The sequence below is a fragment of the Colletotrichum acutatum genome (genome assembly GCF_030867785.1).
Source record: "Colletotrichum acutatum strain CBS 112980 chromosome Unknown BDZ83scaffold_9, whole genome shotgun sequence".
In the NCBI taxonomy this organism is placed as follows: Eukaryota; Fungi; Ascomycota; class Sordariomycetes; order Glomerellales; family Glomerellaceae; genus Colletotrichum; species Colletotrichum acutatum.
Genome location: NW_026849003.1, coordinates 407,830 through 435,706, shown reverse-complemented (window position 1 = coordinate 435,706; position 27,877 = coordinate 407,830). Strand labels below are relative to the sequence as shown.

The window sequence follows — 27,877 nt, the reverse complement described above, 5'->3', positions numbered from 1 at the left end:
CTGCGTGTCCCAGACTGATGGATTATTCTACAAAGGTAAGTAGGTAGCTTAGGGCGTGTGAGTGTAAGTAAGTGTGAGTCCAGTGTGTGAGAGTGACGGTCAGTGGATGAGTTTGTGGAATGTGGTTGGCGGTGAGTGTGTAATGTGCGATCTGAAGATCGGGCGGCCGCTATTCGATACTAATCGGGGAATTTTAACACTTTTTGCGGTTCCCCCGTCCCAAAAATCATCTTTTTTCGACCTCATGTCTTTTTCCCTCCCATCCTATCCTCCTCCCATTTCCCCCCAACAAAGTCTTGAAACCCAAGCCCGCTATCAGACTGGACCCGGCTAGAAGGCATTCAAATAAGAGCCGAAATCAGACGGGTTCCATTCGGTTATCCCGGGTGTTTGTCTGGGAAAACGAGCGAATCCAGTCGTTCTGAGCCGCAAACCCGCAAGAAAGCTTCAGCGTAACGCAAAAGCCGCGAGCGCCCCCTCGCGACACGCCAGGAAACGAAACCAAAGCGAACGACTTCTTGCTCAGAGGGGATACACACTCACGGCCTGAAACATTGCAAGCCATCAGCTTTTCTGAGGACCACTAGAGTTCTAGACAGACGGGGGGTCGGGAGCAAAGGCCGCAGACAACGAAACCTTTGGGGGGGGAAAGGACAAACGGAACGCAACGCGCGAGTCGAACTTGGCTTTGGGCTCCTTGAGAAAAGGGCAGGCAAGCAAGCATAGCACGTCTGCATAGCAGCAGCAGCGGCAGCCCGGTCAAGGAAAGCTGGACGAGGGCGGATCTGAATACACCGTAGGTTCATCACGCACCACCAAGCCAGCACACATTGGGTACGGCAAGTCTCTCCGTCCAGACTCTCACACATACAAACAGACACAAGCGCAGAGAGACAGCCAGACACACCAAAACGCACACCCACTCACACACTCTCGCAGTTAAACACCACACACCCGGCACATTACACACCCCCAGCAAATGGTGCAGTACATCCTGACGCCGTGGCGCGATCGCCGCGAGCTGCTCAAGGTTCGCCAGCAGTTCTATCCCGCTGCCCCAGCGTCTGCATCAGCACCAGCATCAACAGCACCAACATCATCCACACCCGCCGCCCAAGCTAGCGGTACGGCAGCAACAGCAGCGTCCGCGGCCGCCGCATCCCAGGCCCCAACAAGGTCTTGGATACGAGGAACGGCTGCACAAGCACAAGCACAAGCACAAGCACAAGCACAAGCACAAGCACAAGCACAAGCACAAGCACAAGCACCAGTACCAGCACCAGCACCAACGCCGACGCCATCGTCAAGTTCATCAGCACCAGCACCAGCAGCACCACCAACAAGTACCAACACCAACAAGACAACCCCAAGCAGCGACCAGCACCATGCCGTCGCGAGGGTGTCCATGTGGATGCAGCGCGGCAACTGCCCGCACATGGTCGAGTCCACGGCCCTGCTGACGGCCGCCATCCTCAGCGACGCCGAGAGCAAGGGCGGCGCTGGCACCTATGCTGTCCGGGCTGCCTACGCCGCTGCCTTCAGTCGGTACGTCTACGGTCCCCCAGAGTTCCCTCTCTTCTCCCTCTCCTCTGTCTCTCATATGTCACTTGTCTCTTTCTGTTGTCCTCCATCATCTCAAGGGCCAACAGGGCTGTTTGTTAGTTCCAGGTTCAAGGTGCGGAGTGCCAGTTGAGAGAAAGGAAAGTCTAGTTGGGGCGTTTTACGTTCCGTCTTCCGCCCGCCTCCTCATCCTTCTTTCTGCCCTTGAAGTCTGTCTCTTGCGAGTGGCTTGAAACAATCTCAATCCTCCAGGGATCTGGGCCGCCTCTTCTCTTTTGTCACCTCTACATTTGGATTTCGGCGCATTTCACATCTCACATCCTTATTTGACTTTTCTGTCATTTTCACCCATCCTTCATCCAACGCACACACGCCCCCCTCTTTCCCACTCAGGCGCCCTTCGTAGCCCACTCAACTCTCACTACCCTACCCGAATCAGGTCCCGTCTGAAGGGCCACCAAAAATCGCCTGATCTGCGCGACTGCTGGAAGCCACATTCACTCAGACAGGCTCTCACTTACACGCACGCCGCGCCGACCAGCACGCCCACGCCTCCCTCTTCCCCCTTCAAGAATCCCAGCAAGCCGGCGTGGTTTTGCATATGGGCGTCTCACCTTGTTCGGGAAGCGTCAGCGGGTGCAGTGCACTTGGGAGCTTTGGTCTGACGGACGTTCCTGGCATCGGGGGAAGCTTGGCTCGATTTGCTTGAGGCTTGGTAAACCTCCCATGGGCCGTCGCCGACATCCAGCATGCCAGAGCTCGTTTCTCACCCTGTAGTCAATGGGCGGTGGTTCATGAACCTAGTATGGGGGTGAGGGCTTCCAAGTGTCTTGCCCAGATCATTCATCGCTTGAGCCTCCGGCCTCCGAGAGCCCTGCCTTTCCGACTCGGGTACACAGTGCACCCCTTGATTGATCAAATCTATCATCGTCACCGTCTGCCGATCGTATGTGTTGCTTACACTTCTCTTTCCGTCTAGGTTCGTGACCGGGCTCTTGGACGGTCACCAGGATAAGCAACGCAAGCTGAGCATGTACTCAGTGGCAAAGACTATTGGCCTGCCGGCGACCTTTGTCGAGCTGCGGCACCAGGCGACGCATGAGACGCTGCCGTCCCTCGCGAAGCTGCGTTCCGCCGCGCGCAAAGCGCTGGTTTGGATCTGGGAATATTACTGGCAGCACCTGGGGCCTAACGAGGTCGTGAGCCAGGCCCCTGAAAGGACGGGTCCCTTGGCCGCCACCACTGCCGTCGTCTCTGCAGCCCCTGTGCGCCGCGAAGTCGTGGTCGCATTTCTGGAGGAGCAGGATGCCGGGAGGAGGGCGGAGATGAGGAAATGGATTGATGGGCTGGACGAGGGTCGGTTGTTGGCGACGCTGGAGAAAATTGTCCAGGCCCCGCCGAGTGAGGCCGTCATGCTTGCGGCTCAGCAGCTTTCCGAGGACATTACGCGCAAGGGACAAGCAGATGGGCAGGGCGAGATGGAGGAGGATGCGGCTTCAGAGAGCGTTGGCACCGGATGGGCCAAGTTTGAGGGGACTTGGAAGCCGCGACCTATTGGCGTCGCGTAAATCGTCAAGCCCGGCCGCGGATGTTGTCCTGAGATATCAAAACGCAATAATACCATCACCACATGCCATATGTGAGAAAACTGCTCTTGCTTGATATCCTGTATGGAGATATCGCTGATGAGGTGGTAGTTGTAGCGAGTATGCAACATCACGTGGGGTATGACGATACAATTGGATGCGGGTCGTCTGTCGTCCCCCCTCGCGGATTTGTAATAACGTCACCGTGACTTGCCGAGGAGCTCCCGACGCAACACAACCGCAGCGTAACAGGAAACAGCTCTCTACACTCACAATTGCCTTTCATGAATACCCTCATCGCAAGGAGACCACTACTGAGACAGAAACTCGCGACCGTTACAGCTGCAGTGAGTTTTTCCTTTGCTGTTTGCCCATTCCCATTCCGGGTTGATTGGCTATTCTGTGAGAAATTGGAAGCTTACACAAAGGGGTTATAGCTCACGCTCACCAACGCCATGCATATTCAGTCGATCCCCATGTGTACGTTCCCCCCCAATTCCTCTGATGCTCTCTTTTCCTGAATGAGAATGAGGGTGAGAGTGGGGAGATGGAGTGAATGTTCCATCATGCTGTTATGAGATTTTTAACGTGTCTTCAGGGGTGGGCAGTAGTAACAACTACGCCTACCTAGTCAAGGACGACAAGACCAACGATGCCGTCATCATTGACCCGGCCAACCCGTCCGAGTGAGTATTTTCCCCCTTTATTCACGACTCTGAGAGAAAGAGGAAGGGCATCTTGGATTGCGGTTGCGTTGCGTATCGAGCTTAAGCTGACGAATTTCTCTAGAGTGACACCCGTATTGCAAAAGGCTATCAAGAGCGGCGAGATTAACCTCACCGCCATCGTCAACACGCACCAGTGAGTCTCTCTCGTCCTTGGGAAACTAGAATGACAGGGCAAATGCCGTCGAGACCTGGTGCGCGTATCTGACATCTCTGGTAGTCACTGGGACCACGCGGGCGGAAACAAGAAGCTGGTACGTCTCGTATCCTACCCCCCCTGCTTTTCCTCTCAACCCGCACTCACAACAAGAAAAATAGCAAGGCGAATTGGGTCTGGATAAGCTCCCCATCATCGGCGGCAAGGACTGCGAGGGCGTGACGCGTATGCCGGGCCACGGCGAGTCGTTCAAGATTGGCGAGGGCATCGCGGTCAAGGCGCTGCACACGCCTTGCCACACGCAGGACAGCATCTGCTGGTTCATGCAGGATGGGGACCAAAAGGTCGTGTTTACGGGCGATACGCTCTTCATCAGCGGTGGGTTCTTCGTCTCCTTCTTCCCTTTCACTTCAACTTTTGCTCTTCGAACGCAGCTTCTCCTACCCGCTTGGACTGCGATGGGGCTTGTGTTCATGCCATGAGCGAGAAGATGCTTTTTGCAACGGAGAGATTCCCAGCTGAGGTAGTAGGGGCGTGGCTACGAAAGATTGTCTTGCTGACTTTCCTTCCTTGCGTCCCAATAGGTTGCGGCAAGTTCTTCGAGGGCAACGCCGAGGAGATGCACAGCGCGCTGAACAAGACGCTGGCCTCTCTTCCCGACGACACGGTCGTGTTTGTGAGTCTCCACCTTCCCGTTAATTCAACCTAGGAAGAGGATGAAGCTGGGGAGAAGGGGAAGGGAATGGTTGCTGACAGAGAGAAAAAAAAAAAAAAGCCCGGACACGAGTACACCAAATCCAACGTCAAGTTCGCTGCGTCTGTGCTGCAGAACGAGGCGATCCAGAAGCTGCAGGCGTTCGCGGAGAATAACAAGGAGACGCAGGGCAAGTTTACGATCGGAGACGAAAAGGTACGTTATTCCTGGGGTTTCCCCCCTTCTTTTTTGCAACGGTTGGAGTGGGAGAAGGGTGGGAGCTTGGAATTGGGAATAATAAGCTGACGACCGCTTGAAAAAAACAGAAACACAACGTCTTTATGCGCGTCGAGGTGAGTTTTTCAAAGGCCCTTTGCCCTATGGAGCTTCGCGGGCAACTTTCGCCTTGGAGAGACACAGACACTGACGCCGGGGATGTTATGATAGGACCCCGAGATTCAGAGAGTGACTGGGGAGAGCGAGCCCGTTTCCGTTATGAATAAGTTGCGCGAGATGAAGAACAACTTCAAGTGAGTAAGTGGGCCAGGTTTTTTCTCTTTCCACCCTCTCGTTCAGTTCTTTCCGATGGTACCGGCCTGCTTGGATGCCGCCGTTGGGCTCAGGGGTGGCAGTCAAGACATGAGCAGAGCTGACGAGTAGACAGTCCACCTCCTGATTCCAAGATTTGACGTGATGGGGCTGCTTAGATAGGGGCCGTGGAGTTTAGGCCAGAGAGCATTTTTGCAAAAGTTTCAAGTAGACAGTATGCGAGGGCAGGCTCTTGACCGTGTGATCAAAAGAACAGCAATCACGTCTTTCTACTTCTCAGACCAAAAAGTACCAAAGTCATCAACATGAAATCGTCACGACACGAGTATGTCTCCCACAGGTCCTAAACGCGACAACCAAAAGTGATTGAAGCGAGAGTGTAAGCCGGGGAAGGGGCGGTACGTCCTGCGACGCGCCCCCGTTTGTTTAATCTTGCTTCACTGTCCACACGTGCTCGCTCTGGGTAAGAAAGCGGCAAGCTCTAGCATTTTTTAGAAGCTGTGTCATGTCACGATTTGGTTTCTTTCTGAGGTTCGTCTCAATGTTTTGAAGACGCTGGCTCTTGTCCCGTCCCGCTGGGAACGAGGAAAGGAAACCACGAAGAGGGGTGCCTTGTTTGGCGTGTTGCGATGCCTTGCGAATGAGGCAACAGCATGTTGCAGTTGGAAACTCCCCGAGTAGAAAGCACCGCGTTTGGAAGAGGGCATGAGTAGCCCGTAGGAGTGTAGTCCATCCATGGAGTTTGTCATGGAGAATGGAGGATCCCAGGTTGCTGGGCGCAGTTCCGGCGCGGAGGCCGTGGAGCTTTTAGTATGAGGCACACTTCCTCTAGGCAGCTTTGACCCGTAGAGTGTGGAGGCGGTTTTGAAAGATCCGTAAACTCGTATCTTCTTCGACCACGTTGCGTAGGTCTTGAGGATCTTTGTGAGAATGGTCCAGGTGATCGGCGATGGAAGTGAAGCAGAGAGCGAGCGAAGCTTGTGCGTAGGGTCCAGTTTAGGACATGCTTGTCGTCGATCTCTCTGCTCAATCGCAAGGCGCTAGGGCTGGTTTGGGAGGTCTCATGGTTGAGGTAGTCGATGCTTCTCACAATGAGTGAGGGTCGTGAGGTTGTGATGGTTAAGAAATGAGAGTAATCGTAACTTGCGAAACCTTTTTATGTTGATTTTTTTTTTTGCAACGGCGGGGCGGGCTATCGTGCGAACGAAACTTTGTGCACATGGCTTGGACACTGTACAAGCGCGACTCCACAGCCCATTAACGCGTCCCCGACGCTCTTTCGTCCCGGCGCATCCATCGTCATTGACCTCCAGCTCTCAGTACCTGCCTCACCCGTGCTTGCGACGACCACATTCCAAATCCCACCACCCCTCCTACAGCCCATCCAAATCCCACAACACAACCTCAGCATCTCAAATCCATCCAACAGATTCAAAATGGTAAGCCACCACCCTCTGTCTTCGCAATTCTCAACCACCCAAACTAACACCCAATCCCAAGCCCGCAAAACGCAAACCACCGACCTCAAAACCCTCCACCTCGACAACAGACGTCCCCCGCCCCCGCGCCTCCAAACTCGCAAAAGAACACAACATCTCCGCCCACGAAGAGCGCGAGATCCGCGAAGCCTTCTCTCTATTCGCCGAACCCCTCAAAGGCTACTCCAAAGAAGGCGTCATCCCAACCTCGGACGTCCGCTCCTGCCTCGTCGCCCTCGGCATCCCGCCCTCCTCCCGCGACGAGCAGGCCGAGTTCGTCGAGATCTTAGACCCCGAGGGCGAAGGCTTCGTGGCGTATGAGCCGTTTTTCGCCGTGTGCGCGTTGAAGTATCATCAGAGGGAGGAACGGGGTGGAGGGGAGGCCAGGAGGAGGGAGGTGGAGGAGGCGTTCGGGCTTTTCACGGGGGCCGGTGCTGGGGCTGGAGGTTCTTCGGCGTCGGCTTCTGCTGGGCAGAGGGATGTCATAACGATTGCGGATCTCAAGAGGGTTGCTGCCGTGCTTAGAGAGGACGTCAAGGACGAGGTGCTGCGGGATATGATCCTTGAGGCCAACGGGGGCGCGGGCGTAGGCAAGGGAGTAAGGAGGGACGAGTTTGAGGAGGTCATGCGCCGGGCTGGAGTTTGGCGATGATTGCGTGCACGCGGTCGACCTACCTCACTGACTGGTTGGACGATAAGAGGCTTCGTGGCCTTTGCGGTGGGCTTTGGTCCTGCATTATACCCTATTATGCTGGCGTTTGGGAGGCACGGCGATCGCATTTCCCTTCTTTGTTTGTTTTGGGCGCGTTTATAGCATCTATGGGCTACTTCTATCTCGATAGTTGGAACTTCGACTTCACGGCTTCAAGCTTCACAATCTACACGAGCAACTGCAACATGCTGCAGTATCTGGAACACTTTGGTAAGTACTGGTGGTAATGATGATTCTATCTGATCTCAGTGCAGCCCATCTGGCATCCGTGGGGCGTGATATCTTCATCACCCCCGCGAGTTGTATATCCATGCTAATAAAAAAAAGAGGACAACAAGAAAACGCCCATGAGATATGCTTATTCCGGCCTTGTTCCTTGCGTGTTGGTGCGTTGCCAATTACCCTGGCATGAGATTGAGTACGGACTTAACCTGACGTGTCCAACAAAACAGAACCCATATAAATTCCCATCCCAGTATGTTTGGTGAGATTAAGCCGTAGTAAGGTTCCTCCTCACTGCTGCGTCTGTCACTGAATGGGAGTTGCCTTTTGTGCAGAGAAGAGAAAGGGCTGGGGAGAGGAAATCATGCCGAGGCCACGCTGCTTGGCCTCAGAACCGCCTCCCAACCCCTAGCAAGGGCTTAAAAGGGGGCAGAATGCGGAGGGTTGCGGCCAGCCTTCTAAGCCGGCGCACCTCCGGCCGCAGCCTTGGCCTTATCAGCGGCCGCCTTTTGTGAGTCAATAACGACCTGGAGCTCGGGGGGCGCCTTGAAGCCGGCATGATCCTGGTGACGCTTGTAGAAGTAGTTATCGGCCTTGGGGCGCAGCTCGGCGGGGAGCTCTTCGAGCACGCATTCCAGGATAGCATCGACGGATTTTTGCTTGGAGCCGTCGCGGTGCCAGATGGAGATGAGGTGGGAGTTGAAGCGAACGGACAGACCGACGCCGCAAATCTGGTCGCCTGTAGGAAGTCAAGGATTAGCCAACCTGCGCATGTGGTGAAGGAGATGCAAGAGACGGGAGAGACAGGGCGACATACTGTCATCCAGTACACTCTGCAGCTTCTCGCCAATGGCAAGAAGCTGAACGCGAGTCCACACATCGGGGCCAATGTTCTTGGGCACGCGGAAGGTCCATGCGCCGCCGTTGATGTTGCGGCGGTCTTCCCAGATAGGCTTGAAGCCTTGCTTGAAGAGGTATATGGACTCGCGCATCTTGATCTGGTCAACAGGTGTGTTGTTGTTGTACTTCCAAAAGTCCTGGACGGATTCTATCTGCGCGCCAAGCTGTTCCAGCTGCACCTTGTACTCGTCATCGTTGCCCGACTTTTGCTGGTCCTTTGCTTGTCTGAAGTGAGGACTGGGAGTTAGTCTCGAAAGCTTCAGGGGTGGTGGGGGTGGGGGTTGTGTAGGAACTGGGACATGCGCCTGAGGACAGACACTGTGGTTATTCCAGGAGGAGCACCCACTTATCAAAGTAAACGTTCCAGTAGTGTTGTGTCGGCAGAGGGCGCATGGCCTTGAGGAAGTTGCGCTTCGCATCGTCACGTTGGTCGGCTGGGGAGCTGACACTGGGCGAGTTGGGGTCGGTTGTGCTCTGGGAGAGCCCCGACAGGCCGCGGGTGAAGAGGGCAGGTCTGGCGGCCATGGCGTGTGAGGTGGTTGGGAGGGCGGTGGAAAGGGGGTATCGAGGAGTAAATGCAAAGAAATGGCAACGGCAGGTGAAGTCGCAGCAGCAAGAAGAGGACGGAAAGAGGTGTCGAGTGTCGAGTCGTGAGGTAAGTGTCCGGATGAAGGTGAAGTTGAGGTCGTATGTTGCGTCGCTGCCCGCTGGACCTGGTCGGGGATCGGGGGTCGGGTAGGCGTGACCGAGAGAGGCACCTTAAAGAGGGACGGCCGACGGGACACAGTGACAAGTTACACTGCCAAACTGAAGTGCCCTTGCTTTTTTGGGTCGCTGGTCGTTGGTTGGCTCGGTGGAGTGCGGCGGTGCCTAATGTAGCAACGAGGGGCAGAAGTGGGCAGGCCGTTGACGGGACGGGGGACGGGGCACGCTTAAGTGCCTGAGGGCCGGCGTCGTCAGTTGCTGTGTGCTGGTTGGTGACTTGGCTTGTGTGTGTGTGTGTGTGGCAACGTGGTTGTTGGCCTGGTAGGAGAAGACGTGGAGAGGCTTGGGCTTGTTTGGAAATCGCCAATGAAAGGACCGGTTTGGTGGGTTTCTTGGGCTTGTCTGGGGGAGTACAGATACAGATACAGGCTGTTCGTACGTATCTGTAGTCTATAAGGAGTATCCGTATTGGCAGATCAGACAGCGAGATGGCGCGGGGAGGGGAGATTTGATTGTCAGGAACAGATGCCCTTGTCTTGCAGCTTGCTTTGACGCCGGTGGCGTGTTCCTCCCAAGTTACCTAGTGCCAGGGATCCAACAGAGGGACACAGGTGGACCAGAAGATACCTGTTGGAAAGAACAAGGTGTGACGACTGACGACAGCAGCTGAAAATCGGGTTCCTTGCAACTCTGAATGACTCGGCGGTTGTATTCAGGGAGTTGGTGACAAAGAATCGTAAAGATACAACAGGACGACGACCGAGGGAGAGGCGGTAGAGAGAAAGGGAAGGAGGAGATCCAGAGACGAGGTCGCGGCGAGGTAGGGGTATTAAACAAGAAGCTGTCCATCCCATTTCATCCCATCTCTCGTCACTGCGATACCCAAGATACCTCGATGGTGCTCCTCTTCCTTGTAGTTCAGAGCATGGAGTGCAGATACATTTTGCGCAAGGTACCTACATCACAGGGGGTATCAGAAACCTAGGGCCGCAACACATGACGACACTCCAGGCGGTCCCAAAAGGCAGGGTATATTTGCTGAAGGCGGGATAATTAGAGGGTGGAAGTCTGGGAGATCTGTCTGGAGAGAGTGGGCAGGGAGCTTCGAAATCCGGTCAAAAGGTCACTCCAGGGCTCAGATCTGAGGTCTGAAGCGCAGTAGGACAGGGCACCTTGGTCTTGTGGACAATGGCATATGAGCGCCGAGAGAACGAGTGAGAAGTGAGCAGGCTCCAGACTCACCTTCTCGGAAGACTCGTCAGAGTCTCGACGGGGAAAGGGGAAATGCAGACGGGACGGTACACGAACCGTCCGAGTGCACAATGTCCAACCTGACTGTACGGGTACGTACAGGATACATATGTACTCTGCAAGGTACAGGCGAATGAAGACGTCTCGGACGCGATTCCTGCTCCTGCTTCCGCTCCTGCTGCCCATGTGGTGGTGGAGGTGGTGGTGGTGGAGGAAGGAAGGAACCTGCCGCTGCACACATGAGGCACACAGGCGAAACGGCAACGGCGTCTTCCATCCTGAAGTGAGGTCCTGCCGTAGCCTGTAAGCAGGTAGGTACGGACCCAAGGTGGCATTCCGCGGCAGCCGTCACGGCCGTCCGTCCCGATCTGACTGTGGTGTCTGGAGACGCTGGAACCGACTGGCACTAGCAACTTGGCAAACTCAGAGCCGACGAGTGACTTGAACGGTTGGGACGGTATCACAGTAGACGATCCAGAGGAGAAGAGAAGAAACCCTAGAGACGGTACCTAGAACTTTGGTGGGAACATCTTACCGCCCTGAAACATCCAGCCGCCGGCGCGGCCAGTGATAAGTCGCGGCGAGGAGGGTGGGCAAGGGGAGCAAAGACCGGATGTTCAGGTTCACGTTCGAGAAGGAAGGTTATTACCCACGTTACTCCGTACCATGCGGATACAGCTGTTCTTTTCGGTTCGGCGGTTCCTGAGGATGGTGTAAATGAGCAGGGTCGCCGCCTGGCAGGGGGTTTCCAGCTTCCAGGAACAGGGACCAGGCACGAGGCATGTGCCGCCATGGGAATGCAAGCCATGGGAATGCAAGGTACCTTACACGCAGATGTCGCTGGAAACCGCAACTTATGCAACCTCCCAGCGAGTTTCCAAGGTGTCGAAGAGGAGCTGATCCGAGCAAGGCAAGATGCCTTCTCAGTGCTTCCCTACCTTGATAAGCACTTGCCTGTCAATGAGTGCCCGGTCGAGAGCATCTTGTAGATGGAAGGAACTGCGACAATCACTGTGGAAGAGGGCACATTCTTCCGCATACCTCAGTCCCCATGCACCTTATCCAGCTATGACCCTTAACATCCCATCCAACGTCTGAGCTGCTCAACATCATCAAACGGAGCGGAGAATGAGATGCACCCACAAGATCAATTGACTCTCGGAAACTTCGTCATAGTCACACTAATGCACGCTCTCTAACCACTCGCACACATCGAAGCTCGAGAGTCGGGTTCGACGCCTAGCTCAACCAACTGCCCGTTCACTCAACCTTTTTTCGCGCTCTTCGCCCTTTTGGCAATCCTCTAGAAATCACTCGCATATCGAACAGGAACGAACCCCTTGACGCCAAAAAGGAAGAAAAACTTGAGATGGATCTCGGGAACGGTATATCGCAGAAAGCTCCGACATTGAATATCTGAGACGGGTTGGTTCCAACGAATGCATCCGCGGAAAGCACGGCAAATAGGACCGTATGGCTATGAACCGCCGCCATAGACAGACCACAATTTGACTAGCAAACCAACTACTCACCATCTTTCGTGACGATCAAAACGTCCTACGGCAAGTCAACAGATCGCAACCTGCTTCGGGCAGCCTCCCCGGAGAAGAAAACCAAAAACCCAAACGGCGTTTGCACCCGAACTATAGTCAGGAATAAACATCAAGCTTCATCCAATGCCCATTTCAACAGCCCAGATATGTAAGTCTGAAAAAGAGGAGGCAAAAAGCCAATCTCCATAACAAATTGAGCGCATTATGGAATTCGCGATTGCGAAAGCCTCTTGAATTGGCACACCTAAATGAAAGCCATTTACCTAGATGTCCATACAACTCTCTAAGACCCCGTCGCACATTCGCTTCCTAGGGCTGGCAAGCTTGACACTCAACACGGACATAGACACACGTCAAAGTTTCGACGGCCAACGGCTTCCGGAGCACGTTGCCCGCCGTCGAAAGAACCAAACCGCTGTCTCGAAACTCCCCCTGATAAAGTAGTTCACCGGCTTGCTTCGCCGTCGTCTCTTCCGGATGCTTCATCCCTGCCTTGTCTCTCTACACTCCCGTCACCAACAACTAACCCTGTCTAACCCTAACAACGACATCCCTCTTTAGCTCTCGACATTCGGCGTATTCCCCATACGCAGTGTTCCTAATGGGACTCATTGATCGTGAATGTCTAGAGATTGCGCAAGCGGCACGCAGCGGCCCCCGACGGCCCTCCCGCGCCTTGCTGCTTGCACCTTGACTTACGAAGCACCGCCAGAACGGATCCCCTGTTTGAGATCAATGGCAACAAGTAAAGAACACCCGCCCACTTTCCATGAGATCTGACAGGCCGGATCGTGTTCCTGCGGGTTTCAGTCGTGACGTGTCCCGACAGAAGAAACAACCATTTACCCGCACTGCGGTATCATCACTTATTCACTACCCAGTACGAGAGTCTTGATGTGCCGTATACTATGTGTTGACTGCAAACTATGGATTCTCTCTCTTTCTCTCCCAAACAAAGTAAACCCCGAAGAAGAAGAAGGACTCCCAAAACACCATGCTTACCATTGTCGTCTTGGCGCTTCGTAACAATCAATAGCCGAGCTCTTTCGTCCACAACTCATTCATCGAATCCCCCCTAGACCTACAACTCTAAAAGTTCATCTTGCTTGCCGCAGGCGGTGCCTCGCCGACCCAGCGCTCTTTGTCGTCTCCAATCTTCCTCCGGAACATGCCTAGATCGCTCAGCAGACTGCGCATGTACTCCTGCATGTCACTGGCATTATCCTCCATAACGTCCGAGTCGTACGCTGTGTCGTCCGAGTCGTCGTACAATGACTCGGCGTCCTCGCCATTTTCCTCCTTGCCCTCGAGATCCGCTGACTTGGCTCTCTGAGCCTCATCCTCCGCTTCCTCAGCCTCCGGCGGCTTGATCGTGACGGCCGGGATCGGGTTTTTGAGACTCTCGAGCGCGAGCTTGAGATGCAGCCGCAAGGCCTCGTTCTCCGTCTGCAGGCTACGAATTTTGCCCTCGGCGACGAGACTGCGCTCCTCCATCATGCGCTGCATCGTAGCCACGTGGTTCTGGTACTCTTCGAGCTTCTCCTCCTGGTCCTTGGTATCCTTCTCCCGCCGGCGCGATTCCGACACAGACAGCTGAAGGGCTCGGATCTCGTCCGCCATAGCTGCGATTTGGGCATCGCGCTCCGCTGACGAGATCTGGTCTTGGTTGACAACCGCGCGCGTGCGGATGCGCTTGGCTTGGTCTGCGTAGCGAAGCGTCGAGAGAGTCTCCTCGTAATCCGACGGCGCGATGCAAGCAATCATTGCCGTTTTGCTGTTGCCTCCCAGCGAATCCTTCAACAGCCACGTGAGAATTGAGTCTCGATACGGAACGACGTCCTTGCTGCGCTTTCTCGAACCCGCCTTGGCATCGGCAAGCGCTCCTATCACTCGGCCGAGGGTTGTTAGCGACTTGTTGATGTTGCTGCCTTCGCGGAGCCGCTGGCCTGTTGCCTCGGTTGCCTTGGCACGTTCGCTGCCAGCCAGATCGACCAGGCGGATACGGGAACTTCGCTCCGTCGTCTCGTCCGTTTCCATGTCATGGTGGATCTGCTTGAGCATGATTGTGAATACCGCGTGACTGCGACTACTCGTGTCGTTCATTCTGGTGCTGGCCACGGTTCTCGACCTGTCTCCCATCGTCATGTATCGCAAAATCTCGTTCAGATTGCGGACAGGAACCTCGGTCAGATCCTTGACGTACGGTCCTTCCGTTGGCGACTCCCTGATTTTGAGATAGTACGGCGGCTGGTTGGCCACAACTGGAACAAGCAGGTCCCGGACGTGCTCATTGTAGACCTCAAAGTATGACACCCTAACGTTGTAGGAAATATTGGGTGTCTCGTTCTGCGCAGATTCGATTCGCTCGAAGAGATCCTCGCACGTTCGAGGAATCAAGCCCGGCTGGTCTGGCGTTCCCATCATTGTATAACTCTTTCCGGAACCTGTTTGACCGTAGGCGAAGATGCATGTGTGGTAGCCCTCAAAGTTGTGGTCGAGGAACTCCTCGCCCAGACTGTTGTAGACGTCTTCCTGGTGGGCATAATACTTGTCGCTGAGATCATGACTCCAGAAAGAATTGTCGAATGTAAAATTCTTTTCTTCGATAACCTTTCTCGTCTTTGCTTTCGCGTTCGCGGGGTCGCTGTCGTTGGGCACGAGAAGCGTCGTTTGCTGGGTGATGGGGTCCATCTCCACTAGGCACTCGGCACCACGCTCGATTTCTGATTTTCTTTGGTCAGTCTCCTTCTTCTTCTACGCCGTCCTAGAAAGCCTCCAACATACCTCTGGGCAGAAACGCCCGCACTCGGACAACGACACGAACATTGCCTCCCCCGTCCATTCTGACCGGTCCATCGTGCGACCGCAGAGACGGGGTTGAAGCAGACGAGTAGAGAGCCGGCATCTCATAAACCGCTGGCGGTAGCAGTCGATGATCGAGAGACAATCCACAAAGGGTCTGCTTCAATTCTTCAAAAATTGCGTGGTATCGTTGCCGTTGCGAAGCCCACATCCCAACTCGAGGCGGTCGGGCTTGTTTACTCGGTTGCCCAATTAGGAGGAAAGCTGGTGGGGCCGAGTTGCCGGGGCAGTGACGCCACACTAGCTATGCGGTGTGTTGTTCGCCTGGGGTAGGAACGCAGGGGTGTTGCAAGTACGTATCTTGAAAAGCGTCGTCGATTTGCTTTTTGTTGGCAAATAAAATGAGGGAAAGGAGAATCAGATCCAATTCAGCAAGTGATCGTTTTAATCGTCTTTGCTAGACGAAGGACCGCCTATTCACAGAGATGCGCAAAAAGGCGTCGGTGCCGGTGTGTTGTGAAAGAATCAGATGACAGACACTCGTGCTCCGTTCGTGTAAACAAATCGCCCTGCAAACAAAAGTCTAGTGTATGTTCGGCACCTCTTTGACGGCGTCAACGCCCAACCTATACCAAACGCCACGAAGTCTAGTGTATTCTATCACTACCAACGCAAACCAAGTTACGGCCGTCTAAGCCCCTTGCCCAGAAGCTCTGAGCCCACCTCTACGATGATCATCTCATTTGGGAATTGCTTCTTCTTGGCCAGAATCGTGTCCTCCGCATCCATCGCCCTCAGCAAATCCGAGACTTCACTGTCACTTGGTGTGCAGTAGATCAAGTTACCCAGTGCAAGAAGCATGCCCTGCAGTGCCTCTGGCGAAGACTCCTCCTGTCCAATGGCTTCTAACACAGATGCAGCCAGCTCTACCGCGTCCCCGTCTGGCAATACGTCTCCAAACTTCTCACGTCTGGCTTTGTTGCTGAAAAGTGCCAAATTGAACATGAGGGACGAAGCGGAAACACGAACATTGTTGTGGCTGTCGTCTAAGAAACTCGAAGATATTAGTTGGATGACGGGTGCTCTCAACGTCTCGTTCCGAAGTATTTCCTCTGGGAATAGAGGCGTAGAGAAGAAGTTGCACGCCATTTGCAGGGTAACCAAACGCAAGGCGTATGGGCAGTCACTGTGTGAGTTGACGAGTCTAAGGATTGCCAAAACAGCCGTGTGCCCCTTCTCCTCAGCAAAGTAGCCGCTAAACCTTGCGTCCACGAGCGCACATCTAAACAAGTCGACGATGGTGAAGAGAACCTCAACGTGCAACGTCTGCACTGATCTTTGCAAAAATCCCGAGAATTCGCCTAGGTTCGGGAGGACCGCGGCCGCGGCGCCCTGCTTATCGCGGGCCTCAATGAATTGCTTGGTTGCCTGCACGGCTGGCTCATCTGCTGCCGAACCCATCTTGCCCAGAAGTTTGGCCAGTGGCGGTACTTTTGAGAACAATACCGGCTTTGCGTTCGGGTTGGAAAAGCTGGGTAGTTTGAGGGACTCATGAGGGTGCCGAGGCCAAGTCATCTGTAGCAGTAGCTGGACGTTCCCCCGAAGAGCAGCAGGATCAGCGCCTGCCCACTCATTCTCCTTTTCTCCGTGCAGATAGGTGATGAATGTCGGAGTTGCTCGAGGATAGTTCTTTCCGGGAAGCGGCGTCAATTGGGCCACGTCTACTTTGATGAATGTCGCTTTGCTACCTGCCTCTGCGGACACCTCATCAAATATGGGTGAGATGGCCCTGCAAGGTGGGCATGTAGCGGAGGTGAAGAGAACCACAGCGCAAGACTTTCTCGCAGATTCAAGGGCTGCGTCTAGCTCCTGTGAGCTACTCACAATCCTGATGTTTGATTGGGGTTTTGTGGATTGTGCTGCGGATCCATATCCTGGAGGAGTTGAGTTATTCTGGATACCAAGGATCGAACCGTTTTGTCTGTTGGAGTTTATAACTTGGTTCAGTTGAGGCATGAGCATCCTGCCCATTGGAGAGCTTAGTACGGCATCTGGCATCTTGATGATATGCTCTGGGATGCCTTTCCCAAGCAGGAACTGAGAAAATGAGTCTGAGAAGTTGTTGCAGTTGTGTCTCCAGAGATCGTAGGCCTGGTGAAATGTTAGTCTTTGTTAATTCAAACATATGTTGAGCCCACCTCGGCTGTAAATATTGGTCTTAATGAGTCTAGGAACTCTTCGATGACCTCCATGGGTAGTTCTGTCTTTCCAAGGAAAATACGCTCCATAGGCTGGCCCAGATGAGATGTACCCGGAGTGATGTCAACGATGCCACCATCGTAGACGTACTCTCGTCCGTTGAGTTGGATGGATGTGTGATAGATCGCATCGAGATGAAATCCAAGCATACCCTGGGACATTTGCCGTGCAAGCCCGCGGGATAGATCGTACGTTAAGAGATGCACGTCCATCTTGAGAGGCTTCGCTCGGTCTAGTCCGGGATCTGGCTTCCTTACTGGGAGGTAATGCAGTTCAGTCGAAATGTGGGAAGTTTGTATCTTTGTTGACTGGTGGAAAGTGAGATTGAATCTGGGTTTGGCGGAGGGTTGTATCTGGAATTTCTTAGTTCTTTCTCTAGGGAACATTCATATGTATCGTTACGCCGGAGGCAACAAGACGTAGTCGTAATAGTCGCTAGACGAGAAGCTTCCAGGGTCCGGTCACAGTGTCAGATCCGATGAAGGCAACGCCTCACGTGGCTTGAGATCTAGGTACTGAGTTATCGATAAGATGCCCATCCAGATCACCTCAGGCGCTAGGTAAGGTACCTAGTACACTCGATACGTAATCTTAGGTAAGCTCAAATGCCAGCTGTGCCTTGACCACAAGCAGATCACCTCAGGAATGATCAGAACATGCCCGGCAAATGGGCCCTACCTTAATGCCTGGGTGAGGTGCCGCGTGAAAGAGCGACTGCGCAATTTAGGGGGCGTAGCAGGGAGTCAGTGGCCCCGCCCCCTAATCATGGAGCCGGCCATTAAGGTGAACGCGACAGGAGGATGGCCTCCAGGTTCAACATTTCAGTGGACTCGCGTTGTCCCCGCTGGCGCACCTATGCACCCAAGATTAGCAAACTGCCAGCTCGAGACAGGGATGTCTGGATTTTGATGACCTCTCAGAAAAGAGAAAATCTGCAATTGCCATCGAACCCCCTTCGAGACCAACCTAACCTAACTGTACCTTGCATCTCCTCACCCCCCTTGGACGACGTCTCCTTACATATACGACTTCTGCACTTTTCTTCGTGTCCAGTGCCACCATCCCATCTCGTCCGCTCCTTTTCTTCGGCCATCCGCACCTTTTTCTGTTTCCTCGAGTCGCCCCGTGCTGCTCCCTTTGGTAATCGGCCCTCGGTTCAGCCCAGTCCACTCCTTTGTCCCATCTCGACGCCGCTGTACCTCGAATGCGTTACTCTGTGTTCCCCTAAGCACCAACGACAAGCGACCAATGCGAAGAACATCTGTGTCGCTGCCGACGAAGCAACCCGCGCGAGATCCACACGAAAAGCCTGGTCGATTTGCACCCGCTCAACGGAATACTGGCCTGTTCGCGGCGTTCAGAGATATGTCTCAAGCACAGAAGACGAGGTGGATGAGGACGGGCGCCATCGCCTTCTTCGTCGTCTTTCTCTTCTGGTATCTGTCTCCTAGAGGCGTCAACGTCTATAATGGAGGAGGTAAGCGATGGCCTAGTGAAGCTCATTAGATCAACGTGAAACTAATACATCCACAACAGTATCGAAAGGCGGTGCTGGTGGCCAGGTCCCTGCCGATGCCTCGTACGGCACCGACAAGTGCACCCAATCCAGCTCCAAGTCTAAGCCCATCGTCCAGTACGTCCTGATGATCGACGCCGGCAGCACTGGATCCAGAATCCACGTCTACAAGTTCAACAACTGCGGGGCCACCCCCGAGCTGGAGCACGAGGAGTTCAAGATGACGGAGAAGTCAGTTGGTGGTCTCAGCAAGTATAAGGACGACCCCGAGGCCGCTGCCGCTTCTCTCGACGCTCTGATGGACGTTGCCATGACCAACGTTCCCGACAAGCTCAAGTCCTGCAGTCCTGTCGCGGTGAAAGCGACCGCTGGACTTCGCATGGTCGGAGCTGAGAACGCCGAAAAGATCCTTGCTGCTGTGCGCAACCGCCTCGAGACCAAGTACCCCTTCCCCGTCGTTGCCAAGGAAGATAACGGAGTTGCCATCATGGACGGCGCCGACGAAGGTGTCTACGCTTGGATCACCACCAACTACCTCCTCGGCAAGATTGGCGGCCCTGACAAGAGCCCCACCGCCGCTGTCTTCGATCTTGGCGGTGGCTCGACCCAGATTGTCTTTGAGCCCACCTTCAAGGGAGCTGCGGACGGAGGCATGCCGGAGAAGCTCGCCGAGGGCGACCACAAGTACGACCTTGCCTTTGGCGGACAAAAGTTCGAGCTCTACCAGCACTCCCATCTGGGATACGGCTTGATGAGCGCTCGCAAGGCCGTGCACAAGCAGCTGATTGAGGAGATCTTCGAGAGCAAGAAGTCCGACGACAGCTGGGTCAAGCAGCCCATCATCCACCCCTGCATTGCCCCCGGCATGGTTAGAGAGGTTGAGGTTGAGCTCGACGAGAAGCACCCCCTCGGCAAGACTGTGACCTTCAACATGACCGGCCCCTCCCAGGCCGCTCCCGCTCAGTGCCGCAACCTCGCCGAGAAGATTCTGAAGAAGGAAGAGAGCTGCAAGCTTGCGCCCTGCTCTTTCAACGGTGTCCACCAGCCCTCATTGGCCAAGACCTTTGGCCGCGAGGACGTCTACATCTTCTCCTACTTCTACGACCGTACTAAGCCTCTCGGCATGCCTGACTCCTTCACCCTGCGTGAGATGCACGACCTTGCCAACTCTGTTTGCGGCGGTGAGAAGTCTTGGGATCTATTCGCCAGCATTCCCGGTGCCATGAAGGAGCTGCAGGACCGCCCTGAGCACTGCCTCGACCTCAACTTCATGATGGCTCTTCTCCACACCGGCTATGAAATGCCCATTGACCGTGAGGTCAAGATTGCCAAGAAGATCAAGGGTAACGAATTGGGCTGGTGCCTCGGTGCTAGGTAAGATTTGATCCATCGCGAAGAAACTTTACAGAAGCTAACATACCACAGCTTGCCTCTCCTTTCCCCCGGATCCGGCTGGAAGTGCAGAGTCAACCAGGTCAACTAAACAAGTGACCTATCTGGCACCGAGATTGCGCAAGCCTCCCCTGGCATTGGCTGGCTTGTAGTATTATAGATTTTTAATTCCACGACAGAAATGGGAATGTTCGATTACGAATAAGTGTATTTGAGACCAACGAACGTTACAAGGTAGATGCAGGAAACGCATCAGTACACGGATCGACGGCGGGCGTTCCATGTCTCGAATGGTTTCCCATGGGTATCAAGGATAAAGACTCGTCAAGACGTAGCTATTGATTAGAATCAGCCACACTCGCTGGACAAATAGTCAGATTTGCCTTCAAAGCGGTGCCGCCACCATATTTATCACGTCTTCGATTACGTCCTCGGCGCCCACGCCTTCAAGAATGGATTCGATGGCTTCCTGCTGGCTGCCCCACTGCATGCTCCTTTCCTGTTTTGCGTGCACGATCCGGATCCGATGCAGGTAGACTTTCCTAACTGCCAAGTGAACGAGAGCCGGCGTCACAAAGTCCAGGCTGTGCAAGGGGGCAAGGCATCTCAGCAGCTGGTCGAGATGCTTCGTGGCAATTGGCTCGATGCCGCCGGCAACGGCGCGGTGCATCCTCAAATACGTGACAATGTTCATTTGATAGCGTAGCACGTCCACGTTGACCTGGACTTCTCGGCTTAGCTTAGCCAAAGATGCAATGTCCTACCAAATGTTAGCCCTCCAAAAGACCGAACGCCACGACCAAGTTCACTTACACCTTCACTTAAAAGGGGATCCTCGCTGACCGCCATCGCCTCCTCGTTGATGCTCTTCTTCACTACGCTTTCGGTGCTGGCAGTCTCGGCATCGTCGGCTTTGTCGTACGCTTCATCCAGGTTGGCAAAGCCATCGTCTGGATCGTGCCAGTGGGCGATGAAGAAGTAGTCGTTTAAGTGCAGCGTAACGTGAGCCTGGCCTCCGCTCTCGGCAGCCAACGCAGCGACAAAAAGGAACTGCTTGGGAGCGGTCTGGACGGAAGTACGAGTGAAGATGCGGCGGGTGCGCAGGAGCTCGAGGACCTGAATCTGCACGGCCTTGGGTGCGCGGTCCAGGTTCCGGGCGAGGATGACGCTGGCGATGGAAGTACCGGCTGCGCCGCCGGGGCCGGTTGGGCTGTAGGCGTTGACGGCGGTCAGGGGCGAAATTCCGGCGCGGGAGTAGAAGTAGGAGTCGTTGCGCGTGCGAAGGGGCGAGCCTGATCTGGTTGCTGTAGGCGACTGCGCTATGAGGATGGAGGATGCAAAGTCCTCCAAGGTGGTTTGCGGAGAGCAGTCCACGATGGCACACGTCAGACCAAAGGTCTTGGTCGCGATCTGCGGCAGGTTAGTGATATGAACTGCGGGACTACAGTAAGAGATAAACTTACAAGCTGGAGCTCCTCGATGAGCTCATTGAGGGCGACGGGCGGAGTACTGACGATGCAGTGTTCTCGGTTGACCAGGCACAAGAAGGCGGCGAGCTCAAGGTCGCTCAGGCCGTGGACCTTGGTCAAGAGATCTTCTTCATCCGCCATGAGGATCGGGTGAGATGTGTGTCCAAGGTCCCATCAGCGCATGTTGGGCTACAGACGTAGTCTCGTGTGTTGTTCGTCCACAGCATACATGTGATGTGCGACTAGGTTGAAGCAGAGGTGGGAGAGGACTTGGTCCTTGCAGGAGTTTAGAGCAACAAGGTAATAAGGTAGTGAGGGCGTGAGGGCATGCTCTTGCTGAGCTCAGTTCGCCTAGACCGTTGTTGAGTTGAGACGGAGCATTATGTGTGGCTGGGGAGACGCCTTGAATTCAGCGGGCAAGGTACAGTGCATTGAGCAGTTCATTCCCACAGCGCCCACAGCGCCCACAGCGCCTGAGTCGTTACGTCAGCCACAATGACAACAGAAGCAACGCACCTGACGATACTGCGCAGGTAGACACTCAGAGCCCTTCCTGGTTGGTCCCAGCACTGGAGGCAGCTCTTTGATAGGCTGAAACCTGGAAATGTGACGGGAGCTCTCAGTACCGCCTGGTTCCCTGTCAACCTCCACCATGACTTTCCGTCCATCGATCTACTGCGTATCGACCTGCACTTGACACCAACCAACCACCCCTGACCGCAAGACACCGGTCCGTTTTCGATCACCTTGACGTCCGAACCGATAAGAAACCCAACCCGCGACCGAAACTTTCGTAACACTACGTAGAACGACCGACTGTTGACGCCGACACTTTTGACCATCCCAAACTCTACATACTCCTCCAACGAGGCAATCGATTCAAAATGTCATCGAGAAAGAAGGTCCTTCTCAAGGTGGGCTCTTCCCTCCCAGCGCTGCAGCATCCAGTGGCGCGGCATAATTGACGAGGATGTTTTCGTGCAGGTCATTATCCTTGGCGATAGCGGTGTCGGAAAGACGAGTCTGATGAACCAATATGTGAGTTTCCATGGATCAAGCAACATCCGGAGGAGACTGGTGACGCTGACGTGAATGTTTCGCCCAGGTCAATAAGAAGTTCAGTGCAAGCTACAAGGCCACAATCGGCGCCGACTTCCTGACGCGCGAGGTTCTCGTCGACGACCGACAGGTGACGATGCAGGTGGGATGAGACCGACACAACGACTGATCCACGACCTGGACATGTGCTGACGAATGAACGACAGCTTTGGGATACGGCAGGACAGGAGCGCTTCCAGTCTCTGGGCGTCGCCTTCTACCGTGGTGCCGACTGCTGCGTGCTCGTATACGATGTCAACAACTCCAAGAGTTTCGATGCTCTGGACAGCTGGAGGGACGAGTTCTTGATCCAGGCTTCGCCTCGGGACCCGGACAACTTCCCATTCGTTAGTGGCTGGTCAACGCTGGACTGTGCCAATCGAGGCTGACATGCGACCAGGTCGTTCTCGGAAACAAGATTGACGTTGAGGAGAGCAAGAGAGTGGTGAGTGCGCAACAGTGGTTGTTCTCCGTATAGTTGGCTAACGGGATTATAGATTTCGACCAAGCGCGCCATGACATTCTGCCAATCCAAGGGCGGCATTCCCTACTTCGAGACCAGCGCAAAGGAGGCCATCAACGTCGAGCAGGCTTTCGAAGGTTGGTGCAACATTGTTCATGAGCGCCCGTAACAACGAGTACTGACAACATCAACTAGTTATCGCGCGGAACGCCCTGGCCCAGGAGGAGTCCGAGGAGTTCAGCGGTGACTACCAGGACGTCATCAACATCCCCATCGAAAACCCCCGGGACGGATGTTCTTGCTAAGCTGCTGTTGGGTAAGCAGTTGGTTGATGTTGAGCGAGTTGAGGACTAGGGCGGCACACAGAATTAGGACCCTGTCCAACTCGCATTATGTTTAGTCCAAGGGCCTTTCCACATATCCATTTTTGGCCTTGGCTTGATGTTGCATATCCTGCACTGGTGCGAAAGGTGTTTAGAGGTTATTATTGGAATTTGATCAAGGGTTTATTCGCCTGGTTCCCACAACCATTCGCTTTCTGTATCGTGGATGACTTATCACTTATCACACTTGCAATCACCTGCATGCTTGAGTAATGGTTTCTGGGCAAGAGGATCCGCAACCGGCGAATGGGGGTGCCTCTTCACAACATTCCATCTCAACTGACAAGCGCGGGGCACCGGAGGACAGCGGTCTACTCCATCATGTATTCATCACCAGTCCGAGCTGACGGATCATTCTTGCCGTCCGTCATCAGACTCCGCTTAGGAGAATGGATCCGAGGCTACACTAAAGCCCCAAGGCTGGAAACCGGCACTAAGTCCGGCCTGGCAACCAGTGCTCTCTGTAAGCTTCATGCGTGGCGTAATGCTTGGCTTTGTCCAGCGGCGGCAGCCTAGAAGAAGAGGAGGTTGCATCTTATGCTCCAGGTACCTTAGGATTTAGCAAGTACATTACAGCAAACAGACTTACCTCACCTGCTCACTTTCCTTAGCCACCTGCCTTACTGAGGGAGGCTGAGACTTGAAGCTGTGGCACGCGATCGACCCACCACTATTGGTTGCCGGTACTTGGGACGAATACAGGGGGTGTTTTCGCCCGTGCCATTGAAACTCAACCTTGAAGAAACACCCTTAATTAACACATTGACACGAATCCCTTGAAAGCAAACGCTCCAGCGACGAAAAAAATAACGGACGACGCGTTCGCATCAGAGAAAGCTCGCCAGGCTTCCTCGAGTGTTCGCTTTGTTGAGGTTCTTTTTGCTGGTCTCCAGTGAATCGCTCCATAATCGTCATCGCCTTCAACCGACGGCCCGAGAAGCAGTTGGCATACGGCATATCCGTGCCGCGCTGCACATGCGCCGAGTCGAGCGACGGGACATTCGGCCACCGTCCGCCCCCCTCTGAACGCGATTGCTCCGTGACGACTTTCCGAGAGTTCGCCCTACTGTTCGCCGTCCCTGCGGTCAAATGCCTACATCGTCGACAGCGGCCCTGGATCACCTTAAGGCGGACAGCCCTCCCTGAATCCGCAACTCCTCCTAGATACCTACCTACCTACATCTCCCTCTCGACGATACGACGCGCGACGAAAGATTGCGAAATCACCCCCAACGAACATGGCACCGAGCGAGCCCATGCTGCCCGTCGCGTTGGCACCACCAGATCATGACCGTCCTCCGAGGAGGTCATTCTCGAGCACCGACAGGTTGAGCGCCTCGGTTGCGTCTACAAATAGGTCGAGATCGACGGTGCGGTCTTCTGGGTGGCAGGCGAAGATGGGACTGGGCGGCGTTGCGAGGCGGACGCTAGGCATTTCGCTGCTGCTTGTGACGGTGCTGCTGTGGACGATATCCAACTTTTTGGCATCTGTGAGTTTTTGACAGTGTTGCTTTCGTTGGCGTGGACTGGGGCAGGCTGACGATGAGGGGATCACAGTACATTTTTTCAGATCATTCCTACGACAAGCCATTTTTTGTGGTGTATATGAATACGTCGGTGTTTGCGGTGTCTCTGATACCCATGTTGGTGAGGTTCCTGATGCAGCACGGCGTCGAGGGTCTACGACGCGAGGCCATGGTGGTCTGGAACGAGCAGAGGTACGGCAAGGACCTCAAGATAGCCGAAGACGAGGAAGACACGGTGGCGGGGGAGCGCCTGCTGGTCGACGACGAGCCGAGCCTGGAGATGGAAGGGTTCGAGACGACGACGAGGGTGGAGCGGCTCACGTTCCGGGAGACGGCCGTCATCAGCCTCGAATTCTGCATGCTGTGGTTTTTCGCAAACTACTTTGCGTCGGCGTGCCTCGAGTACACGAGCGTCGGCAGCGTGACGATCCTCAACTCGACGAGCAGCGTGTGGACGCTCGTCTTCTGCGCCGTGATGGGAGTCGAGGGGTTCACGGCACGCAAGCTGATTGGCGTGCTGGCGTCGCTGACGGGTATCGTGCTGATATCGACGGTGGACCTGTCCGGGTCGAGTGACGAGAACCGCGGGTCATTCCCGCACAAGACGACGGGGCAGATTGCGATTGGGGATCTGATGGCGTTTGTGAGCGCCATCATTTACGGACTCTACGTGACTGTGATGAAGAGGCGGGTAGGCAACGAGGATCGGGTGAATATGCCGCTCTTCTTTGGACTCGTTGGACTCTTTAACTTGGTGTTCCTCTGGCCCGTTTTCTTCATCTTGCATTTCACGGGGATGGAACCAGTAAGTCACGTCACGCCCCTTTTCCTCTATGGACTTTCAGAGTGTCTAATCAAAGCTGCCACAGTTCTCGTTCCCTCCTACGGCCAAAATCTGGGCCATTGTCATTGGCAACTCGCTGTCGTCCTTCATCAGCGACATGTCATGGGCGTACGCCATGTTGCTCACGACGCCGCTGGTCGTGACAGTCGGTCTGTCTCTCACGATCCCGCTGTCGCTCATTGGCGAGATGATTCAGTACTCGCAGTACTCCAGCTGGGTGTACTGGGTTGGCGCGGCTGTGGTGCTCATCTCGTTCCTCTTCATCAATAACGAGAGCCACGAGGACGAGTCGAGCGACAAGAGCCCCGAGGCAGGATCCCGGGGCGTCTCGCAATTATGAAGAGGATGTTTCTGTTGACACAAAGTCGTAATTCGAGAGCAGACAGAGGCGCGGGGGATTAGACGTGTTGCATGGGCCATGGCGTTTAAGACACGGTGTACGGGTGCTTCCATTGTTGGATCCCATCTGGAGCGCTGTTGAGTCTGAGCTGTTTGCTCAGTCTCTTCATTAATACAATCAACTTACATCATATTGTGCCACTTAACGCATGTGAGACCCATCCCTCGAAATACCTACTTGTTGCTTGTTGAAGGTCATGACGGCAACGTAAGGGTACGGCTCGGCGTCATTTTCACACGGCACGCATGGGAAGGAATTACCTGTTGACGAAACCCGTCTTCGCGTACCAAGGCGGATGACTCGGAAGAGCTGTCAGGTGAAAAGAGGTGGTCCCGGGTGAAAACACTGATGCAGCTGCGGTGGAGACATCGAATCGCATGAGGTGAACCATGGAGTTTTTTTCTGGTTACTGGCTGGTCGGTCGGTCGGTAAAAGGTTGAGCGCGCCGAGGTCAAGGTGCAGCTGTGGTGTGACTTTGGAAGGACTGGGAAGGTCGGTCGAGCATGACAAGACGGGATTTTGCAGAATTCGATGGCGGATTTGAGTAAAATGCGATGCACCAGGGTTTTTTTTTTCTTCTCATGTGTCTTCCTTGATTTTGAGAGGGGAGAGGGAGGGGGGGATCTGCAGACGCATGGAGACAGCCGCGCAATCGGATTCGCCGCTTGGCAGTTGAAGTCTCCAGAATTATTTTGAGCTGTGTGACTGTGTGATCCTTGGTTCGTTTCCCCCTGCTCTTTTGTTGATAGAGTTGCGGGAAATTGGGAAAGTTTGCTGTGATTTTGATTTGGCATCTTTGGCATGTGCGGTATCACGGAAGACTGGGACTCTTGGGTAGCATTGAGATTGAGAGGTGAGCAGAAAATATCGGAAAGCATTTCAGTGTGCAAGGGAGAGTCTTAGGGACTCCATGTGACTGCATTGAAAACAAACCTGATGCGCAAAGAAGTGCAGAATAATTGGCGCCAATTGGAAGGAGGTATACTCCGTGCTCGTGACAATATGATGAGGAACCTACCTTTGAAGGGATTAGAGGTGATGGTGGTGGACAGGTACAGAGAGGAGGGATCACCTGTTGGCGCCGCGGGCAGCAAGACTGAAAGGCACTTGACATCGTGGGGTCCTGCCAGAGTTGATGGCCCGCAGGAAAGCCGATCGCCGGGGCGCTTCCTCCTGCAGATAGTGCAGTCGCTATTCAGTACTCACTGATCTGATTTATTGTACATGGCCGTAATGGAGGAGCTTACACGAGCTAAAGGGTCCAAGAGTGCATAATCCGTGTCTCGTTAGTCTTGCCGTCTCCTTGCCCTGCTATTCCCGCCTTCCAGGTTTTCGGAGACCGAGACATAAGACATTGGACTCATGGAGATGAGAAACGCATCGGGCATGAATATGAAGAACCCATCTGTATCTGCAAAGCGTCAACGTCAAGAAACAAGGAAATGGCAAGCCACAGTGGACTGCTTCACTTCGCAAAATGTCGGGCATGCAGCGACGCAGGCAGCGTAGCAATGGGAAAATGTTTGATTCGAATCCAGCCCGATGGATAAAAGTGGCTCCTACAGGGCCAGACCGCGAATGATCAAAAGCCATAGGACCCAAAGACCCCTGACCCCTGGCTGGATGGATATCC

General features: G+C 54.4%; 10 protein-coding genes across 10 annotated transcripts; 4 read left to right on the top strand and 6 right to left on the bottom strand.

Annotated features, from left to right (window-relative positions):
- Positions 1-976: 976 nt before the first annotated feature.
- BDZ83DRAFT_662146 (beta-lactamase-like protein) lies at positions 977-7,667 on the top strand (the record flags this gene model as incomplete). The annotated part of the gene is made up of 15 exons (XM_060511067.1): positions 977-1,062; positions 1,309-1,545; positions 2,540-2,784; positions 2,821-3,119; positions 3,584-3,626; positions 3,745-3,832; positions 3,936-4,007; positions 4,092-4,125; positions 4,190-4,406; positions 4,613-4,704; positions 4,804-4,938; positions 5,049-5,075; positions 5,170-5,252; positions 6,316-6,320; positions 6,716-7,667. The coding sequence occupies 15 exons, from the start codon at positions 980-982 to the stop codon at positions 7,399-7,401; spliced, it is 2,346 nt and encodes a 781-aa protein (XP_060369996.1). The 3' UTR covers positions 7,402-7,667.
- A 474-nt stretch (positions 7,668-8,141) lies between these two features.
- Positions 8,142-9,108, bottom strand: BDZ83DRAFT_716081 (eukaryotic initiation factor 4E; the record flags this gene model as incomplete). The annotated part of the gene is made up of 3 exons (XM_060511814.1): positions 8,142-8,422; positions 8,501-8,808; positions 8,930-9,108. 3 exons carry the CDS (start codon positions 9,106-9,108, stop codon positions 8,142-8,144), a joined length of 768 nt encoding a protein of 255 aa, XP_060369995.1.
- Positions 9,109-11,337: 2,229 nt separating this feature from the next.
- On the bottom strand, positions 11,338-12,261 carry BDZ83DRAFT_604080 (uncharacterized protein). Its single transcript, XM_060507260.1, has one exon. It carries the CDS (start codon positions 12,031-12,033, stop codon positions 11,800-11,802), a length of 234 nt encoding a protein of 77 aa, XP_060369994.1. The 5' UTR covers positions 12,034-12,261; the 3' UTR covers positions 11,338-11,799.
- Positions 12,262-13,181: 920 nt separating this feature from the next.
- BDZ83DRAFT_567526 (kinesin motor domain-containing protein) lies at positions 13,182-14,997 on the bottom strand (the record flags this gene model as incomplete). The annotated part of the gene is made up of 2 exons (XM_060503964.1): positions 13,182-14,815; positions 14,877-14,997. The coding sequence occupies 2 exons, from the start codon at positions 14,995-14,997 to the stop codon at positions 13,182-13,184; spliced, it is 1,755 nt and encodes a 584-aa protein (XP_060369993.1).
- A 578-nt stretch (positions 14,998-15,575) lies between these two features.
- Positions 15,576-17,365, bottom strand: BDZ83DRAFT_567601 (PUL domain-containing protein; the record flags this gene model as incomplete). The annotated part of the gene is made up of 2 exons (XM_060503969.1): positions 15,576-17,045; positions 17,093-17,365. 2 exons carry the CDS (start codon positions 17,363-17,365, stop codon positions 15,576-15,578), a joined length of 1,743 nt encoding a protein of 580 aa, XP_060369992.1.
- Positions 17,366-18,401: 1,036 nt separating this feature from the next.
- On the top strand, positions 18,402-20,152 carry BDZ83DRAFT_647491 (GDA1/CD39 family protein; the record flags this gene model as incomplete). Its single annotated transcript, XM_060510084.1, has 3 exons — positions 18,402-18,630; positions 18,690-20,043; positions 20,095-20,152. 3 exons carry the CDS (start codon positions 18,402-18,404, stop codon positions 20,150-20,152), a joined length of 1,641 nt encoding a protein of 546 aa, XP_060369991.1.
- Positions 20,153-20,246: 94 nt separating this feature from the next.
- Positions 20,247-21,886, bottom strand: BDZ83DRAFT_449667 (uncharacterized protein). The gene is made up of 3 exons (XM_060503157.1): positions 21,525-21,886; positions 20,875-21,471; positions 20,247-20,821 (listed from the first exon to the last, which is right to left on the bottom strand). The coding sequence occupies exons 1-3, from the start codon at positions 21,669-21,671 to the stop codon at positions 20,447-20,449; spliced, it is 1,119 nt and encodes a 372-aa protein (XP_060369990.1). The 5' UTR covers positions 21,672-21,886; the 3' UTR covers positions 20,247-20,446.
- Positions 21,887-22,414: 528 nt separating this feature from the next.
- BDZ83DRAFT_747946 (ras family protein) lies at positions 22,415-23,396 on the top strand (the record flags this gene model as incomplete). Its single annotated transcript, XM_060513533.1, has 7 exons — positions 22,415-22,444; positions 22,515-22,568; positions 22,636-22,731; positions 22,796-22,975; positions 23,029-23,073; positions 23,126-23,228; positions 23,287-23,396. 7 exons carry the CDS (start codon positions 22,415-22,417, stop codon positions 23,394-23,396), a joined length of 618 nt encoding a protein of 205 aa, XP_060369989.1.
- Positions 23,397-24,712: 1,316 nt separating this feature from the next.
- Positions 24,713-26,184, top strand: BDZ83DRAFT_647488 (thiamine-repressible mitochondrial transporter THI74; the record flags this gene model as incomplete). Its single annotated transcript, XM_060510083.1, has 4 exons — positions 24,713-24,780; positions 24,906-24,964; positions 25,045-25,805; positions 25,870-26,184. 4 exons carry the CDS (start codon positions 24,713-24,715, stop codon positions 26,182-26,184), a joined length of 1,203 nt encoding a protein of 400 aa, XP_060369988.1.
- A 7-nt stretch (positions 26,185-26,191) lies between these two features.
- BDZ83DRAFT_449732 (uncharacterized protein) lies at positions 26,192-27,309 on the bottom strand. The gene is made up of 3 exons (XM_060503158.1): positions 26,505-27,309; positions 26,371-26,417; positions 26,192-26,318 (listed from the first exon to the last, which is right to left on the bottom strand). The coding sequence occupies exons 1-3, from the start codon at positions 27,120-27,122 to the stop codon at positions 26,270-26,272; spliced, it is 714 nt and encodes a 237-aa protein (XP_060369987.1). The 5' UTR covers positions 27,123-27,309; the 3' UTR covers positions 26,192-26,269.
- Positions 27,310-27,877: the final 568 nt, after the last annotated feature.

Excerpts from the sequence above, each read along its gene's own strand:
- BDZ83DRAFT_604080 (XM_060507260.1), bottom strand. The coding sequence starts at position 12,033 with ATGGCGGCGGTTCATAGCCATACGGTCCTATTTGCCGTGCTTTCCGCG.
- BDZ83DRAFT_449667 (XM_060503157.1), bottom strand. The coding sequence starts at position 21,671 with ATGGCGGATGAAGAAGATCTCTTGACCAAGGTCCACGGCCTGAGCGAC. Across the intron at positions 21,472-21,524 it reads TCATCGAGGAGCTCCAGCTT|ATCGCGACCAAGACCTTTGG; the intron begins GTAAGTTTATCT and ends AACCTGCCGCAG. Across the intron at positions 20,822-20,874 it reads ATCCCCTTTTAAGTGAAGGT|GACATTGCATCTTTGGCTAA; the intron begins GTAAGTGAACTT and ends AACATTTGGTAG.
- BDZ83DRAFT_449732 (XM_060503158.1), bottom strand. The coding sequence starts at position 27,122 with ATGCTTTCCGATATTTTCTGCTCACCTCTCAATCTCAATGCTACCCAA. Across the intron at positions 26,418-26,504 it reads AAGACGGGTTTCGTCAACAG|GTATTTCGAGGGATGGGTCT; the intron begins GTAATTCCTTCC and ends AGCAACAAGTAG. Across the intron at positions 26,319-26,370 it reads GTTAAGTGGCACAATATGAT|CGCTCCAGATGGGATCCAAC; the intron begins GTAAGTTGATTG and ends CAGACTCAACAG.